Consider the following 15424-nt stretch of genomic DNA (forward strand, 5'->3'; position numbering starts at 1 on the left):
AAGCACGTGGAAGATGACAGGACTGTTTTACGAACACTTTAAGTATTAGCTGCGCCAGACCTGCTTCCTGGCCAGCCCTGCTCCGCCCCTTGGCTGCTCCACTCCAGCCCCACGCCCTGCCTGTGAACTCCTGGCTCTGAACTCCTGGCTCTGACCCCTGGCTGGCCTCCCCACTACTCCTCCACTTCTGCCCTCTGGCTCTGCTTCGACCGCAAGTCCAGACTCCTGCTCTGATCACGAGGTTGCACCACCTACACCTGGGTGTGGGACACCCAGCCCCAGAAGTGGGGAGTGGGGTCCGGATAAGGGAAGCATTAGCTGAGACAGAGGGGTGTGAATGGCTGGGTGGGTTAGATCCCTTTACTTCTTAGGCTATGGGCCCCTCCATTGAGATTAATCGAGCCGGCGTTTGGAAAAGGCTGGTGTCGGTCCCTGTATTCACACACCGGCCCCAGCACCCGGAGCTGAGTCTCGCAAAGCTCAGGCCCAGTTCAAGACCCAGAGAAATCACAGCTGGGGTCTGTAGCTATTTCCCTGGTCTGTGAGTGGGAGCGTGGGGAGATCGCACCCCAGGGAGTTGAAGGCTGGAGGCCTAAATCTTGGGAACAGAGACTGAGAGGAGGCCCAGGTGCAGCTAGCCCTGAGCTGTGATGCCATCCCAGGTGGTGATGCCTTCATGTCTGTCTGCAGGGAGAAGAGGAGACATGAAGACCATCCTCCCCAAGCTGAGAATTGGGAACTTCAGAAACAGGAAGCTCAGGCTGAGGGATCTCCTGGGAATCAGCCCACATCGCCTGGAGGACTGGACTCCTTAGGCCTGGGGAGACTTGCCTTGGCACTTCCTGAGAAAGCTCATGTAATAAAACCCCAGAATAGAAACATCTGTTTCCACCCACCCCAGTTTTTGAAAATGAAAACCAATAAAAGGTGTGATGGAGGGATGGAGGGGGCAGCTTGGGGCAGAGGATCAAGGGCAGGGTTATTTATCGACTGACATCGATGGGGTCAGGGCTGGATTCTGATCTTGGTGACCCCACTGTAAATCAGTCAGGCTCTCTTTGTCCTTTTGAAATCTAGCTACATGGTGTCAGTTCTTTCTATCTGATCCCATAAATCCCATCTATCTATCTATCTATCTATCTATCTATCTATCTATCCCCATACACCCTCCTATCTATCTAATCTATCTATCTATCTATCCCCATACACCACCACCCCTCTCTAATCTACCCCTTTGCATACATTAGTTCCCAGTGTTCAGGGCTGGGGCAGACCCTTGCTCAGGGTGTGCGTGTGTGATGGTTCCTCCCCATTATGTGTCCCCTGCAGCCAGGGCTCCTGATCCGAACACCCTGCCCTGGGGCATTGGTACCCTTTGCATTCTGGACCGCCTCCCGTCCAAACCAGGCCCCTTCCTTCCTGCCCACATCTTCCTGAAACTTTGTAACTCATTTGTATGTATCTATGGTTACCTGCTTTAACTTTGTAGCTAACTCTCTTATTTAATAAATCTTGAGACAGTTTATTATAGGATTGGCTAAAAGTGTTGTCTGTGGTGTGAGATCTATGGTGCAATTGACCTGGGGTAGGTGACGGGTCCTTTGGGACTGGGAGTAACCTGAATTTTGCTGTGATCTCTGGTGTAAGGGACCATCTGTCACAAAGGCAGGCTCACCTGGTGACCAGATAGATCGGGGTGCCCGAGGGGACTGTCTGCGACTCCATGTTAAGGCTGTTACAGCGCCTGAGGAGTTCACACTTGATACTGGGTCGGTGAAATCTAAGTCTAGGACTCGTCGCCATTTGGGGGTTTGTGCCCTGATACTCACCAGTCTGCCCTGAGGTTGGTACTCTTTGAGCCACTGTAGGACAGTTTGACAGGGACATGGGGCCTTTCCCCTCTAGGGGGTGCTGGCTACAGGCCAGGGGACTGGCTGGCTCAGGGGGGCAGGCAGGGAATGGGGCTCACCATCACTAGGAGATTCCTGTTTCTCTTCCTTTAACCCTCCATCCTGATCTCTGCTCGGGGAAAAGGTGTGTGAGTGACCCGTTTGATAAGCCATGTGCAGATGTTCAGACCCCAGCTATGTGAGTTACATGCACAATTGTCCTGTCCTCACTTGGACGATAACATGGGTCAGTTCACATGAATTCAAACTCCCCCTTTCTTCCCCACATGAACACACAGATGCTGCGATCCTCCCTCCTCCCAGCTGATGGAAGTATTTCACCTGAGTCTTTTTGTCACCAAAAAATGAGTTTTCATCACAAAACACGTTTTTGTTTGTGGGTTTCAGAGTAACAGCCATGTTAGTCTGTATTCGCAAAAAGAAAAGGAGTACTTGTGGCACCTTAGAGAAAACTTAGGGAAAACTGTTGTTTTTGATGTGCCTTTTTGGTGGGAAAATGTAGCTTTCATTGGGAGAATAAACTGAAAAATGTTAGAAGGGGACTTGGGGGTTTTCTAACTTCTCTCCTCCCTTTATACCATTTTTCAAATAAGTGGGGAAATGAGGGAAACCCTCTCCCAAATTGTCCCCTCGACACACACTTCTTCAGGGGAGGAGAAAATGTTAAAAAAACAGCAACCACCAAATTCAAAATATGAGAATCAATTTTACTCACATGTGTTGAAAATGAAAACCAATGAAATTTGTGACTGAGGAATGGAGGGGCCAGCTCAGAGCACAGGATTCAGGGCAGGGTTATTTATCGACTGACGTCGATGGGGTCAGGGCTGGATTCTGATCTCCGTGACCCCGCTGTAAATCAATCGATCTGTGTCCTTTTGATATCTGGCTACCTGGTGTAAGTTCTTTCTGTCTGATTCTATAAATCTATCTATCCATCCCCATACACCCCCTCTATCTATCTATCTATCTATCCATCCCCATACACCCCCTCTATCTATCTATCTATCCATCCCCATATACCCCCTCTATCTATCTATCTATCTATCCATCTCCATACACCCCCTCTATCTATCTATCTATCTATCCATCCCCATACACCCCCTCTATATACCTATCTATCCATCCATCCCCATACACCCCCTCTATCTATCTATCTATCTACCTATCTATCTCCTTGCATACAGAGGTTCCCGGTGCTGAGGGCTGGGACAGAGTCTTGCTCAGGTTGGGGTGTGATGGCTCCTTCCCACTATGTCCCCCTCCGCGATGTCAGGGGTTCCCGATCTGAGCTGCCCTGCCCTGCAGTGTTTCTGCCTGTCTTGTTCCGGCCGAACTTCTGTCCTAACCAGGCCCCCGCACCTCCCCCAATCAGGCCACCGCCCCCCGCCCCGACCGCGATGGCCGCTCCTTCCCCCACAGCCGCCACAACGGCAGCCACGCCCACACCAATGCCCGCCCCGGCAGCTGCGCCCACGACAGCCAGGCTGCCCCCCACGATGCACACGCCCTTCAATATGGTATTCTTTTTAAAGCGCTCCCCGTAGGTTGACAGGAACTGGGTTATCTGCTTGTCCAGATCGTGCTCCAGCCCCTTCAGGGCAGCCTGTTTCTGGGGATCCTCGCCCCGCAGCTCCCCCCGGCAGCACTCCTGCAGCTCCTCACGTTTCTCCTCCAGGCAACGCTGCATCTCTTCAGGCTCCACACTCAGGCAGCTGCTCATGCTCCGGTGCTCACGGTCCTGCCGGGAGTGGGGAGAGATCAGACATTAGGGACGGACACTGGCGTTATCCAGCCGCATTGGGTGCCACTGCCTCACACACCCGCAGCCCCCTCCACCCCGACCCGCAGCCCCCTGCTAGCCCAGCCCTGCTCCCCCCAGCTCTGCCGGTGCCCCTTATCCCCAACCCACAGCCCCTCTGCGCTCACCTGCTCCTGCACAAATTGTTCATATTCCGTCCTGGCGGCTTCTACTGCTCTGCTGTTTGCCTCCATCTCAGCCCTCTGTGGGGGGAGAGGGGACAGGGCGGTGGTTGGGATGGGACCATCTCTGAACTCAGAGCCCCCCTCCCCCGCACTCACCACCTTCTCCCCATTCCTACAGGACCCTGCTCGCTGTGGTCGCCTTCCCACTGGCCCCCCAACTCCCCACATTTCCCCAGAGCTAGGGGACAGCCATGGCCACATTGTCACTACCCCAGTGGATAGGGCTGGTTCTCCAGCTCGATCCCTGGCGGGTCCCCTTATGACCCAGGGGTTGGGGGCAGGGAGCCCCGATCAGGACTTTGGGGGACCTGTTGTGGTGCCCCCTCCTGGCCTAGTGCGATAGGCCAATGGCAGGTGGACCTGGGGTGAGAATGAACAGAAAACAGGTGGATTTGGATTTGGGGGGTTTCTAACCTCCCTCACCCCTTTGTATTGTTTTCAAATCAGTGGGGAAATGAGGGGAAATCACCCCGAAATTGTCCCCTCTACACACACACTCTATCAGGGGAAGAGAAAATATTTTAAAAAACCCGCAAAATATGAGAATCAATTTTTCTCCCACTTGTTGAAAATGAAAAACAATGAAACTTGTGACTGAGGGATGCAAGAGCCGGCTCGGAGCACAGGATTCAGGGCAGGGTTATTTATCGACTCACGTCGATGGGGTCAGGGCTGGATTCTGATCTCCGTGACCCCGCTGTAAATCAGTCAAGCTGTGTCCTCTTGAAATCTAGCTACCAATTGTAAGATGTTTTCATCTATCTATCCTCATCCTCCCCTATCCATCCATCCCCTTGCATACAGAGGTTCCCAGTGCTGAGGGCTGGGACAGTCTCAGGGTGGGGTGTGATGGTTCCTTCCCACTATGTCCCCCCCCCCGCAGCAGGGTCTCCTGATCAGAACATCCTGCCCCGCTCTCCCACTCGCCCCCCGGCCCTGGGAGGCTGGTGCCTGTCATATTCTGGGCTGTCTTCCGTCCAAACCCAGCCCCCAGCCAGCTGCCCACAGCCCCCCTGATCCGGCCAAACCCCCCACCCCAACCCCAACCCCAATGGCTACTGCTTCCTCCACCGCCATCACAGCCACAGCTATACCCGCACCCTCACCCGCCCTGATACCCGCGCTCCCCACGGCCAGGACGTCCCCCTGCCCCACCCCACGGCCAGGCCCAACCACTCGGCCTTCTTCACTTGAAAGCGCTCCATGTAGGTTGACAGGAACGGGGTCGTCTGCTCGTCCAGCTCCTGCTTCAGCTTCTCCAGGGCAGCCTGTTTCTGGGGGTCCTCACCCCACAGCTCCCCCGGGCAGCGCTCCAGCAGCTCCTGGCGTTTCCCCTCCAGGTGATGCTGCATCTCCAGGGGGCTCACCCTCAGGCAGCTGCTCCTGCTCTGGTGGTCACGGTCCTGCCGGGAGCGGGGAGAGATCGGCCATTCGGGACAGGCACGAGCGTTACCCAGCCACAGGGGGCGCCGCCGCCTCACACACCCGCAGCCCCCTCAGCCCCCACCCGCAGCCCCCTGCTAGCCGAGCCCTGCTCCCCGCAGCTCTGCCGGTGCCCCTTATCCCCGACCCACAGCCCCTCTGCGCTCACCTGCTTCTCTCGAAATTGTTCATATTCCTGCCTGGCAGTTTGTACTGCTCTGTTGTTTAACTCCCGTCTCATCACTGCAAATGACTCGGCCATCTGTGGGGGGAGATGGGGGGACAGGGCGGGTGTTGGGACGGGACCATCTCTGAACAGGAAGCCCCCCTTCTCCCCCACTCATCACCTTCTCCCCATTCTTCCAGGGCCCTGCTCACTCCTGTCACAGCCCCACTGGCCCCCCATTCCCCCAGAGCCAGGGTGCCGCCCCCCCAGTGACCCCACCGCCATGGCCAGATTACCGCTACCGCAGTGGAGGGGGCTGGTTCTCCGGCCAGGATCCCTGGGGTCTCCTTATCGCTTGGGGGCTGGGGAGCCCTAATCAGGACATTTGGGGGAGCTGTTGTGGTGCCCCCTTCTGGCCTAGTGCGATTGACCAATGGCAGGAGGAGGTGGGGTCGGGGTTAACAGAACCAGCTCCCACCCCCCATATCCAGGCAGGAAAGAGAGAGGCGGGGAGAGGGGTGACCCGGTACCTTCACAGGGGAGGAGAAGTCATAGTGTTTGGTCCTCAAGTATCGGGAGACGCCCTGCGGGGAATAACGCCCGGGGGAACTGAGATGAGGGACAGCTCAGCCCACTCCTTGGTTAGCTCTCTGCTGACCCCCACCCATTCCCTGCAGCACAGAGCCCCATACTGACCCCCACCCGATCCCTGCAGCAAAGAGCCCCCTACTCCCCCCCCACCCCATACCCTGCAGTACAGTGCCCCTGCAGAGTCCCCGCCCACCTCCTTGTCACTTTTGCTGCCTCCCATCCAAGCCCCCCTCCCCTTTAGCAGACCCCACTCTCACACCTTGATCTTGGCAGACAGCTGAGCCCCGGTCAGCACCTGCCCAGCTCCATCCGTCCGGACGTGTGTCCCTGCTGAATGCACCACGCTGGTGACGTATTCGCACAGGGACTGCCGGAAATTCTCCTCCATGTCTGAAGGGGGAAAAAGGACCCAGGCATCCGGGAGGGTCCCAGGCGTCCAGGATAGGCCACAAGTTAAATGGGGGATGTGGGAGCTGGTTAGTGAAACAGGAAATGAGATCCCATCTCTGGGCAACAGTTGTTTAGGACTCCTCCCCCACACTGCCTGGGGGAAAATGGGGGAGCAGTGATGCGGGGGCTGAGAAGCTGCAATGTGGGGGAGTGAGCAGTCTCCCCTGGGTGATGCAGGGGGAGACCTGAAGGCCTCAAAGGGAGGAACCAGCAGCATCCCTCCAGGAGCCCAGGGCAAAACAGTGTCCCCTCAGGTCCCCCTCCCCTCCTGCACAGATGCCATGACCCAGTGAGCACCTCTGTGCAGTGGGGACAGTCCATTGTAAGCCAAGGGTGGGTGATCTGGTCACTGGGATTTTGGGGTGGGGGCAGTGCAGGAGTGGGGTGGGGACTGGGGGAGTAGTGCAGGGGGCAAGACAGGAGAAGATGGGGGTCTCTTACCGCCTGGCGCCCCTGCCCTGCTGCTGGTAAATCTAGTGCCGGGGTGGGGCAGCAGGTAGCACCGGGTGCCGCTCGCCCTCAGGCCTTCCAACACCAGGGGCTGTTCAGCAGAGGCCAGCTTCTGAGGGAGTCAAAGCGACATTTGCTGCCATTAGCAAGAAACCAGACCCGCCATGGAAGCGTTCAGCTCTGCCCGAAAGCCGGAGTTTGCTCTTTCCATGAACAAACATGGTGTCCAGCTCTGGTCATTACCTGTGTGATGACTCCGAGATACCCCTGCCCCCCGTCCGCGCCATAGGATCCAGAGAGCTGCCAATCTCGCACCAAGAGGTCCAGGCGCTGCAAGAGAGAGCACAGGAGAAGGGTCATGCTGGGGCTGGGGGCACAGAGAGGAGACCAGAGCTGGAGGCTGCCGTCCAACCCAGCCACCGACACTGAGACCCTGGGCATGACATGGGCGTGGAGGGAGAATAATGGGGGCAGGGACTGGCTGTTTCTCTGGGTTTGTCCAGCGCCTGGCACAACAGGGGCCTGGTCTAGCATGGCGATTCTGGCAATAGAGACAGTGACTTGTAAGAATAAGATTGGGTGATGGGAGGGGAACCAGCATTGTACCACTACATCTGGAAGGGTGGGAAACGAGGACTCACCTGAATTGGGAGCAGATTGCAGGTCCTTCCAACCCCATTTGCAACATCAAGAAAGATCTGAGATGCAGAGAGAGCGAGACAAAGAAAATGGTTTCCATTTTGAGCAAAACATCTCCCCACAGGTGACTAAAAGTGACCAACCTAGATTAGTGGCCCAAAATAAATGAGTGAAAAAAATGCCACTGAAACTAACCAAAACCTGAACAATGTTAAGTGAAAACTGATCATTGAAGAAAGAAAACTGATAAAAGGAAGAGAGAAAACAAAATTTCAAGCACAATAATTCAACATCAGTAATCACAGGTATCAAAGCAATAACTGAACTCAGAAAAAACAATAGCTGGTTCTAGAAAAGCAGTCGTCGAATACACAGAAAGCCAATAATCAAACTCAGCAAGCCAATAAGCAAAGTAAAAAGAGAAAGAATCAAAAGCAGAAAATTAGTCATTGAAATCAGAAAACCAGTCACTGAAACCAGAAAAGTAATGAAAGAAATAAATCACTTAGCAAAATTAGCAAACTAATAATTGTCAGAAAACCAGGAATTATAATAAGATCTGAAATCAATGTCTGAAAACGATTAAAAAAAAGTATTTGGAGCCAAGATAACCAATAGTCAAAGAGTCAAAGTCAGCAGTGGATGTCAGAAAACCAGATATCAAAGTCAAAAAACCAAAAGTCAAAGACAGAAATCCAATAATCAGTATCAGAAAAACAACAACTGAATGCAGGAGTTCAGTGATCAAAGCCAGTAAAGTAGTAAATGATGTCAACCAATAGCCAAAACAGAAAACCAGTATTTGAAGTATGAAAACCAGCCATCAAGGTCACAAAACTAAGTCAAAGTTAGAAAATGAATAATCTAAGGCAGAAAACTAATAGTGAAAAGAAGCAATAAATGAATAGCAGAATTGAAAAAAAAAGTTTAATTACCCAAATTTTTGAAGAAAAATTAAAAGCCGATAATCAGCACAGAGACACTAATAAGTGAAGCCCAGTAAACAAATACTGAAATTCTGTGATGAATAAACAAAAGCAGACAACTGATAAGGAACATCCACAAACCAATGAGAAGACTAAAATCAAAGAACGAAACCCAATACATGAAATACGTAATGCGATAACTAAAGTCACAAAACTGACAACCATGCACCAAAACACGATAAATGAGAACTGACAACTGAAAACTGAAAATCAAAGACCGAAACCTGAGAAACGAGTGGAAACTAAAAACACGCAGAGAGAAAACCAAGAAACGCCAACGTTTGGCTGTTCTTTGAAAGTGGAAATTTGCATGAAAGCATTCTGATTTTCTCAGTTCTCCATTTCCAAAACTTATTTTGCATTTCCCTCAGTGTCACTATCAAATCAACTGACGGCTAATGGTACTAAATAATGAACAACTGACAGCCAATAGTGACGAACAAATAACCAATAACTGGCAGCTATTAATGACCTTATAATAACCAATTATAGACGGTATAGATTGGCTGAGCGAAGTAAAAGGCCTAACACACAACTCAATGGAATTTCTCTGTGTCTGTCTGTATCGTGATAACTTTTTGAGACCACATCTGATCAATTCTCAAATTTCACAGGACATGCCAGGCATCTGTGGGAAGGAGCCCAATGCAGAGCGACGCGGGTTGCCCAGGGCTGGCTCCTGCCCACCCAGGCTCAGTGTCTGGGCACAGGGCAGGTGCAGGTGGCTCCTGCTCCATACAGGTCAAAGGCAGAGGGCTGGTCTGGGTCCCTTGGGCGTACTGGAGCATCGGTCCCAGAGGGCGGAGGTATGGTTGGGTGGCCGTTTCCCTTAACTCTATTGGTCCTGTCTTGGCTGAATGCAACAGTCTGGCTGGGCACGTGCTGACCCCACCAAAAAGCCCCGATAGAATGGGTCAGTTGTGAGAAATGCTGATTTATCGGGGGGGGGGGGGGGCTCTACCTGGGCAACCCCGTGCTCCACTGGTCCCGGCTCTGGGTCACCAAACCCACCACATGCTGCCATGAGGCTCCCAGACCCTCCAGGCATCCTGAGTGTGCAGGCGCATGTCAGATCACTAGGAGAGTCAACCAGGACACAAAAATCTCTTCTCCACCAGGCCAGCACTCCGCTGTGATTAATAAGGCTTTGATTTAGTTATGGGTATTTTTAGTAAAGGTCATGGACAGGTCCCGGGCAATAAACAAAAAATCCGAACCTGTGACCTGTCCGTGACCTTCACTATAAATACCCCTGACTAAATCTTACCTGGGGGGCCCTCCAGAGCACTGCTGCTCTGTGGGGTCCCCGGGGTCCGCCCCCATCGGCTGCTGCTCGGGCCGTCCCCAGGGCAGCCCACCAGCCGTAGCTCCAGCCGCCCCGGGGTCAGCGACGCTGGCTGCTGCAGAAGTCATGGAGGTCATGGAAAGTCACGGACTCTGTGACTTCTGCAACCTCCAAGACAGACACGCAGCCCCAGCAATAACCAGCCTCCAAGAGCTCACGGGGCGAAGAAATAACAGCTGCCAGATAATGGGAATTAACCAGAAACACGACAATGGCTAATATTTTATTAATTACTGTTCCGTATTACTGTTCAGACTCACTGCCTCCAAACCTCGGCCTAGGGGGAGGTCTCTGGGAGTTTCTAACTCTCAATAACAGTCCCAAAGCCTCGAGACTGCCCCGCCCCCAATCCTCACACCACCAGGACTCCTGGGTCCTCCCCAGCGGGGACATGGCTGAGAGGTCCATGTCACAAGAGCTGTGTGTATCCCCTGCCCCACCCACCTCCAAATAATCTGCCTCCGTCTGCTTAAACGTGCTGGAAATGTTAAAAATCTAGAAAGATAATCAGAAGAAAAGGTGAGCGCCCCCTGCCGAGCCCCCCCACTGCGTGTACACAATGTGATCTCCTTAGCGTCCGCCCACTCCCTGCTCCCCAACACCCCCTACAGAGCCCCCGCCCACTCCCTGCTCCCCAGCACCCCCTGCTGAGCCCCCGCCCACTCCCTGCTCCCCAGCACCCCCTGCTGAGCCCCCGCCCAATCCCTGCTCCCCAGCACCCCCTGCTGAGCCCCCGCCCACTCCCTGCTCCCAGCTCCCCCTCCTGAGCCCCCGCCCACTCCCTGCTCCCCAGCACCCCCTGCTAAGCCCCCGCCCACTCCCTGCTCCCCAGCACCCCCTCCTGAGCCCCCGCCCACTCCCTGCTCCCCAGCACCCCCTCCTGAGCCCCCGCCCACTCCCTGCTCCCCAGCTCCCCCTGCCGAGCCCCCGCCCACTCCCTGCTCCCCAGCTCCCCCTGCAGAGCCCCCGCCCACTCCCTGCTCCCCAGCACCCCCTGCCGAGCCCCCGCCCACTCCCTGCTCCCCAGCACCCCCTGCCGAGCCCCCGCCCACTCCCTGCTCCCCAGCTCCCCCTGCCGAGCCCCCGCCCACTCCCTGCTCCCCAGCTCCCCCTGCCGAGCCCCCGCCCACTCCCTGCTCCCCAGCACCCCCTGCCGAGCCCCCGCCCACTCCCTGCTCCCCAGCACCCCCTGCCGAGCCCCCGCCCACTCCCTGCTCCCCAGCACCCCCTGCCGAGCCCCCGCCCTCTCCCTGCTCCCCAGCTCCCCCTGCCGAGCCCCCGCCCACTCCCTGCTCCCCAGCACCCCCTGCCGAGCCCCCGCCCACTCCCTGCTCCCCAGCACCCCCTGCCGAGCCCCCGCCCTCTCCCTGCTCCCCAGCTCCCCCTGCCGAGCCCCCGCCCTCTCCCTGCTCCCCAGCTCCCCCTGCCGAGCCCCCGCCCACTCCCTGCTCCCCAGCACCCCCTGCCGAGCCCCCGCCCTCTCCCTGCTCCCCAGCTCCCCCTGCCGAGCCCCCGCCCACTCCCTGCTCCCAGCTCCCCCTCCTGAGCCCCCGCCCACTCCCTGCTCCCCAGCACCCCCTGCCGAGCCCCCGCCCACTCCCTGCTCCCCAGCTCCCCCTGCCGAGCCCCCGCCCACTCCCTGCTCCCAGCTCCCCCTCCTGAGCCCCCGCCCACTCCCTGCTCCCCAGCACCCCCTGCCGAGCCCCCGCCCACTCCCTGCTCCCCAGCACCCCCTGCCGAGCCCCCGCCCACTCCCTGCTCCCCAGCTCCCACTGCCGAGCCCCCGCCCACTCCCTGCTCCCCAGCTCCCCCTGCCGAGCCCCCGCCCACTCCCTGCTCCCCAGCACCCCCTGCCGAGCCCCCGCCCACTCCCTGCTCCCCAGCACCCCCTGCCGAGCCCCCGCCCACTCCCTGCTCCCCAGCACCCCCTGCCGAGCCCCCGCCCACTCCCTGCTCCCCAGCACCCCCTGCCGAGCCCCCGCCCTCTCCCTGCTCCCCAGCTCCCCCTGCCGAGCCCCCGCCCACTCCCTGCTCCCCAGCACCCCCTGCCGAGCCCCCGCCCACTCCCTGCTCCCCAGCACCCCCTGCCGAGCCCCCGCCCACTCCCTGCTCCCCAGCACCCCCTGCCGAGCCCCCGCCCACTCCCTGCTCCCCAGCACCCCCTGCCGAGCCCCCGCCCACTCCCTGCTCCCAGCTCCCCCTGCCGAGCCCCCGCCCACTCCCTGCTCCCAGCTCCCCCTCCTGAGCCCCCGCCCACTCCCTGCTCCCCAGCACCCCCTGCCGAGCCCCCGCCCACTCCCTGCTCCCCAGCTCCCCCTGCCGAGCCCCCGCCCACTCCCTGCTCCCCAGCTCCCCCTGCCGAGCCCCCGCCCACTCCCTGCTCCCCAGCGCCCCCTGCCGAGCCCCCGCCCACTCCCTGCTCCCCAGCGCCCCCTGCCGAGCCCCCGCCCACTCCCTGCTCCCCAGCGCCCCCTGCCGAGCCCCCGCCCACTCCCTGCTCCCCAGCGCCCCCTGCCGAGCCCCCGCCCACTCCCTGCTCCCCAGCGCCCCTTGCCGAGCCCCCGCCCACTCCCTGCTCCCCAGCGCCCCCTGCCGAGCCCCCGCCCACTCCCTGCTCCCCAGCGCCCCCTGCCGAGCCCCCGCCCTCTCCCTGCTCCCCAGCGCCCCCTGCCGAGCCCCCGCCCACTCCCTGCTCCCCAGCGCCCCCTACTGAGCCCCCGCCCACTCCCTGCTCCCCAACACCCCCTACTGAGCCCGCGCCCACTCCCTGCTCCCCAACACCCCCTGCTGAGCCGTCTGCCCACCTCCTGCTCCCCAGCACCCCCTGCTGAGCCCCCGCCCACTCCCTGCTCCCCAGCACCCCCTGCTGAGCCCCCGCCCACTCCCTGCTCCCCAACACCCCCTGCTGAGCCCCCGCCCACTCCCTGCTCCCCAGCTCCCCCTACTGAGCCCTCTGCCCACTCCCTGCTCCCCAGCACCCCCTGCTGATTCCCGCCCACTCCCTGCTCCCCAGCACCCCCTACTGAGCCCCCGCCCACTCCCTGCTCCCCAACGCCCCCTACTGAGCCCCCGCCCACTCCCTGCTCCCAGCTCCCCCTGCTGAGCCCCCGCCCACTCCCTGCTCCCCAGCACCCCCTGCCGAGCCCCCGCCCACTCCCTGCTCCCCAGCGCCCCCTGCTGAGCCCCCGCCCACTCCCTGCTCCCCAGCTCCCCCTACTGAGCCCTCTGCCCACTCCCTGCTCCCCAGCACCCCCTGCTGATTCCCGCCCACTCCCTGCTCCCCAGCACCCCCTACTGAGCCCCCGCCCACTCCCTTCTCCCCAGCGCCCCCTGCCGAGCCCCCGCCCACTCCCTGCTCCCCAGCGCCCCCTGCCGAGCCCCCGCCCACTCCCTGCTCCCCAGCGCCCCTTGCCGAGCCCCCGCCCACTCCCTGCTCCCCAGCGCCCCCTGCCGAGCCCCCGCCCACTCCCTGCTCCCCAGCGCCCCCTGCCGAGCCCCCGCCCTCTCCCTGCTCCCCAGCGCCCCCTGCCGAGCCCCCGCCCACTCCCTGCTCCCCAGCGCCCCCTGCCGAGCCCCCGCCCACTCCCTGCTCCCCAGCGCCCCCTGCTGAGCCCCCTGCCCACTCCCTGCTCCCCAGCGCCCCCTGCTGAGCACCCGCCCACTCCCTGCTGCCCAGCGCCCCCTGCTGAGCCCCCGCCCACTCCCTGCTCCCCAGCGCCCCCTGCTGAGCCCCCGCCCACTCCCTGCTCCCCAGCGCCCCCTGCTGAGCCCTGTGCCAACTCCCTGCTCCCCAGCGCCCCCTGCTGAGCCCCCGCCCACTCCCTGCTCCCCAGCGCCCCCTGCTGAGCCCTGTGCCAACTCCCTGCTCCCCAGCGCCCCCTGCTGAGCCCCCGCCCACTCCCTGCTCCCCAGCACCCCCTACTGAGCCCCCGCCCACTCCCTGCTCCCCAGCGCCCCCTACTGAGCCCCCGCCCACTCCCTGCTCCCCAGCGCCCCCTACTGAGCCCCCGCCCACTCCCTGCTCCCCAACACCCCCTACTGAGCCCGCGCCCACTCCCTGCTCCCCAACACCCCCTGCTGAGCCGTCTGCCCACTTCCTGCTCCCCAGCACCCCCTGCTGAGCCCCCGCCCACTCCCTGCTCCCCAGCACCCCCTGCTGAGCCCCCGCCCACTCCCTGCTCCCCAACACCCCCTGCTGAGCCCCCGCCCACTCCCTGCTCCCCAGCTCCCCCTACTGAGCCCTCTGCCCACTCCCTGCTCCCCAGCACCCCCTGCTGATTCCCGCCCACTCCCTGCTCCCCAGCACCCCCTACTGAGCCCCCGCCCACTCCCTGCTCCCCAACGCCCCCTACTGAGCCCCCGCCCACTCCCTGCTCCCAGCTCCCCCTGCTGAGCCCCCGCCCACTCCCTGCTCCCCAGCACCCCCTGCCGAGCCCCCGCCCACTCCCTGCTCCCCAGCGCCCCCTGCTGAGCCCCCGCCCACTCCCTGCTCCCCAGCTCCCCCTACTGAGCCCTCTGCCCACTCCCTGCTCCCCAGCACCCCCTGCTGATTCCCGCCCACTCCCTGCTCCCCAGCACCCCCTACTGAGCCCCCGCCCACTCCCTTCTCCCCAACGCCCCCTACTGAGCCACCGCCCACTCCCTGCTCCCAGCTCCCCCTGCTGAGCCCCCGCCCACTCCCTGCTGCCCAGCACCCCCTGCTGAGCCCCCGCCCACTCCCTGCTCCCCAGCGCCCCCTACTGAGCCCCCGCCCACTCCCTGCTCCCCAGCGCCCCCTGCTGAGCCCCCGCCCACTCCCTGCTCCCAGCTCCCCCTGCTGAGCCCCCGCCCACTCCCTGCTCCCCAACACCCCCTGCTGAGCCCCCGCCCACTCCCTGCTCCCCAACACCCCCTACTGAGCCCCCGCCCACTCCCTGCTCCCCAACACCCCCTGCTGAGTCCCCGCCCACTCCGTGCTCCCCAGCTCCCCCTACTGAGCCCTCTGCCCACTCCCTGCTCCCCAGCACCCCCTGCTGATCCCCGCCCACTCCCTGCTCCCCAGCACCCCCTACTGAGCCCCCGCCCACTCCCTGCTCCCCAGCACCCCCTGCTGAGCCCCCGCCCACTCCCTGCTCCCCAGCACCCCCTTCTGAGCTCCCGCCCACTCCCTGCTCCCCAGCACCCCCTGCTGAGCCCCCGCCCACTTCCTGCTCCCCAGCACCCCCTGCTGAGCCCCCACCCACTCCCTGCTCCCCAGCACCCCCTGCTGAGCCCCCGCCCACTCCCTGCTCCCCAGCACCCCCTGCTGAGCCCTGTGCCAACTCCCGGCTCCCCAGCGCCCCCTGCTGAGCCCCCACCCACTCCCTGCTCCCCAGCGCCCCCTACTGAGCCCCCGCCCACTCCCTGCTCCCCAGCGCCCCCTACTGAGCCCCCGCCCACTCCCTGCTCCCCAGCTCCCCCTGCTGAGCCCCCGCCCACTCCCTGCTCCCCAGCACCCCCT

General features: G+C 60.8%; 1 protein-coding gene across 1 annotated transcript in view; it reads right to left on the reverse strand.

Moving 5' to 3' along the window:
• Positions 1-2598: 2598 nt before the first annotated feature.
• The window catches only part of LOC114019553 (RING finger protein 112), a 60055-nt gene continuing 47229 nt past the window's right edge, over positions 2599-15424 (reverse strand). Inside the window, exons 22-24 of the mRNA XM_043548835.1 lie at positions 3840-3914; positions 3076-3651; positions 2599-2907 (exon numbers count right to left, since the gene is read on the reverse strand). Of these exons, the coding sequence (XP_043404770.1) occupies positions 3163-3651; positions 3840-3914 (564 nt within the window). The 3' untranslated portion in view covers positions 2599-2907; positions 3076-3162. The remainder of the gene's footprint in view (positions 2908-3075; positions 3652-3839; positions 3915-15424) is intronic.

The sequence above is a fragment of the Chelonia mydas genome, chromosome 6 (genome assembly GCF_015237465.2).
Source record: "Chelonia mydas isolate rCheMyd1 chromosome 6, rCheMyd1.pri.v2, whole genome shotgun sequence".
Taxonomy (NCBI): Eukaryota; Metazoa; Chordata; order Testudines; family Cheloniidae; genus Chelonia; species Chelonia mydas.